General features: G+C 40.2%; 1 protein-coding gene across 1 annotated transcript; it reads left to right on the top strand.

The window, feature by feature from the left end:
* Positions 1-353: 353 nt before the first annotated feature.
* Positions 354-1,292, top strand: LOC121937779 (odorant receptor 131-2-like). Its single transcript, XM_042481101.1, has one exon. It carries the CDS (start codon positions 354-356, stop codon positions 1,290-1,292), a length of 939 nt encoding a protein of 312 aa, XP_042337035.1.
* The last annotated feature ends 2,488 nt before the right edge of the window (positions 1,293-3,780 follow it).

Below are 3,780 nucleotides of genomic sequence, written 5' to 3'. Positions count from 1 at the left end.
ATTGATCACAGTATGAGGAGCACTGGAAGTGTACAATGATGACAGCAATAGTTGTCATGTACCAGCCACTCACAGCTTAAAAGGTCCTCTCAGGGGCGACACAGAGCTCAGCAGAAAACATCTGCCTTTGTAACTGTGAGCAATAGTGCCATGTAAGTACAGGTAGGGTTTGAGAAACTAAAGGATGTTTTTAACCTGCTGTGTTCATGTGTGTTAATATGTGCAAAATCTGCTGGTTGCAACTTTTAGATGGTTTCTGAAAAGCCTGATCAAATTTATTTTGACACAGTTTAGATCATGACACTTGACACTCTGTCTTCATCACTCTGTGTTTATGCACAACACTGAAATATATGGCTAACAACAACTCATTGGTTGGTGGTGGATCCTCAGTGCGAAAGATTAATTATCGAGTCATTTTAGTTCAGGTTTTGATAGCACTTTTCCTCTGCATCAACTTTTTGCTGATCATAACCTTCTTTATGAAGGATTTCTTTTACACAACCATGCGCTACATCTTATTTGCTGTAACACTCCTGTCTGATTGTCTGATCATGATTGTGACAAATTTTATGCTAATTTTTGACTATTTTCATTTAACCATGCAAATATGGCATTGTCTCATTTTCTACATTTTGTCAGCGGTGTACACTGTCGTCACACCACTTACTCTGACAGCAATGACCCTGGAGCGCTATGTGGCCATATGCATGCCCCTGCGCCACGGAGAATTGTGCTCCACACGCAGCACTATGCACTGTATCTTCATCATTCACGGCCTCAGCTCTGTACCCTGTTTTATTGTCCTCTCCACCTTCTTTGCATCTGCCTCTAATAGCGTTTACACACAATATAATGCATGTTCAGCTGAGATATTAATTTTGCAGAAATGGCAGGGTCATCTTAGGTCAGCTGTATATCAGTTTTACTTCTTGATTATGTGTATTATTATTGTTTTCTCCTATATTAAGATAATGAAAGTGGCCAAAGCTGCATCAGGAGAAAATAAAAAGTCAACATGGAAAGGGCTCAGAACAGTAATTCTTCATGCTTTCCAGCTGCTGCTCTGTCTCATCCAGCTGTGGTACCCATTCATAAACAATGCTGTCCTTCAAATTAATTTCATGTTATACATTAACATCAGGTACTTTAATTACATTACTTTTTTTCTTGCTCCAAGGTGTCTGAGCCCTCTCATTTATGGCCTCAGAGATGAAATGTTTTTTCGTGCACTGAAATACTATGCTCTCTCTGGCTTGTACAAGAAAAAATCTTTAAATTCATTTAACTGAAAGAAATGAATGTACCTTATCATTCAGCGAACAAGCAATCAGTAAATATGCCCTCTGTTCAATATCTCAGTGTGTGTTCACACATTGGCCTATTTCTTTCTATGAGCATGACTGTGATTACATTGATCAATTCCAGCATTAACGTGAAGCCAAAAAAATTTCCAGTCTCTGCATTATTTTGACACCATATAGACCCCATCTGATGAGTATGATTGATCCATCATGCAGTTGTCTAAGGATGCATGATAATACTGGCATGCACCATTGGTATCTGCAGGTACTGGCTTTAAAATGAAATATCTGAACCAGCCAACATGCTGATTCCTGCCGATATCACAAGCAGAAATGTTGTCAAGTGATAAGTATGTTTCTTATTTTGCACAATAAATGAATATGACATACCCTTAAAAGCATCGTATTTTGTGTCTCCATCTGGATATCCTGGCCATCAGGATAAATGTATGCATAATATGTAGCTTTAAAATATCAGTGTTGGCCTGTTTTGATATTAAATGATCATTCGGAGCTTTGCATGCCACTGCACTTTACTACATGGATCAATAGCAGCTAAGAAAGTGATACTTTCTCTCTCATCAGATATTTTTAAGTCCTCAAGTTCAGCTGCTTTTTGCAAGTTAGCTGTGGCCTTTTTTCTTTGTCTGTTACCAATACAAATTGCATTAACACACCCCCACCTTCTCTGTTTTACCGTAAAATCCCACACGTTCTCATCATAAATCGTGACATATCGCCACTTTGTCAGCATACTTCCACATCTACATATTACACTCTAGGTATCATTCTGCTATGATGTTCACATTCTGTCATGCTTCTACTGACACCAGGATGTCAAAAAAAGCACATGCTTAGAATTAGGTAACAAAGGCACGGATGGTTAGGTTTCGGCAAAAAGGGTTACATGCTGAGGTGTAGTAAAAAAACATCACATTCAGATTGGAAGCAAACACCACCCTCCCGGGTAAAGTTGTGCTCCTTCTACTGCGTTGTTACTGGAAGCATTTCAACCTGATGCCGTCCGGTGGCATATCATGCTAACACGAGAGGTTCCGTCCGGCTGCTTTATCAGCTTGCTTGTGTGCGTATCATGCTGCCGCAGCAGATGCTGTCCAGCAGCTTTTAATAACATCACAACTGGTTCTCTCTGGCTGCGTTCTCAGCTGACACCCTGACGGTGTGTCATATAGCCACAAAAGTCAGCTTTTGTTGTATAGATTTTATGCTGAAATTACTGCAAAAGCGGCAATATTTGATGAGTTCAGAATGAGAAGAGGCTGTAAAAAAAAAACCAACTTGTTATTACTTGTCCACGGTTAACTAAGACGGTGTATTTCAACACAGTCTGATAATGTTGTCATTTTTAGCCACAGCTGAGAGTTGAACATTTTCTCTTGACTGGATCTTTTCTTATTCCAATATAATTATTAACACATAGCTTTTTACCTCATTATTTCTCAGTAAATGATGATCTTGGAGTGTTCTGTCACACTGTGGCAAAGCTTTCCTGCATATTGGAAAAACAGCAACATGAAGAAATTGTTTTGTATTGGGGAAAAATTAACAGTATTGTAACAGAAATAAATAAGGCCTACAAGGATTGTGGTTTGATTTCATTCAAATGTAGGCATGATTATCTGTATACAAGCTGGCTGAAAAACAGCCACAACTACAGTCAGGCTTGGGCTGGGAACAAAATTTGGCCCTGGCGTTTTTTCTTCTGGACCTGCCCATTGTATGCACCCAGTCCATTATTTAAAATGCAGTTGCCCTGGGGAAGGGCACAACTTTCAGTCAAAATATTAAAAAGTCTTGTTAGAATAACAAAATAATAATAAGAATCACAGTGCTGTCTGTCGCAGTGTCAGTGCTGAGCTGAGGTGAGAGTGGCTGATACTGATGGACGGTGCGAAATATACCACATTTCAAACAGTGGACCTCAGCAAAATGTCTATCCTTCCTTCGACAACCTTCTGTCCACAAACACACCGGGTTGAGTTATAGGTAAAGGCTGGCTCAAAGAGAGTTGGCATTTCTTTTTTTTCTTTTCCTATTTTTCATAAAACATTCATCAAATTATGTGCCATATTGCCTTTTTTTAATGCTTCTCTCCTGTTTGACCTGACATTACAAGATGGACGGATCCACTTGAAGGGGTGGAGGGAAGTGATGATAACACCTGTACCACTGCGCCTGCCTTACAGCATCAGTAGGTTGACTTCAGGAAGAAGAGGACGTCTTCACAGCCTTTACAGATCAGGGGGGAGACTGTGGAGGAGGTGGAGGCCTACAAATATCTGGGTGTGGTGATCAACAACAGACTGGACTGGAAATCTAACACTGACGCTGTGTACAAGAAGGGGATGAGCAGACTCTACTTCCTGAGGAAGCTACGATCCTTCAACATGTGCAGCAAAATGTTGGAGATCTTCTACCAGTCTGTTGTCTCCAGTGCCATCTTCTTTGCTGCTGT

The sequence above is a fragment of the Plectropomus leopardus genome, unplaced genomic scaffold (genome assembly GCF_008729295.1).
Source record: "Plectropomus leopardus isolate mb unplaced genomic scaffold, YSFRI_Pleo_2.0 unplaced_scaffold27451, whole genome shotgun sequence".
NCBI lineage: Eukaryota > Metazoa > Chordata > Actinopteri > Perciformes > Serranidae > Plectropomus > Plectropomus leopardus.
The sequence above is the reverse complement of the archived record's forward strand: the minus strand, read 5'-3'. Positions and strand labels throughout refer to the sequence as shown.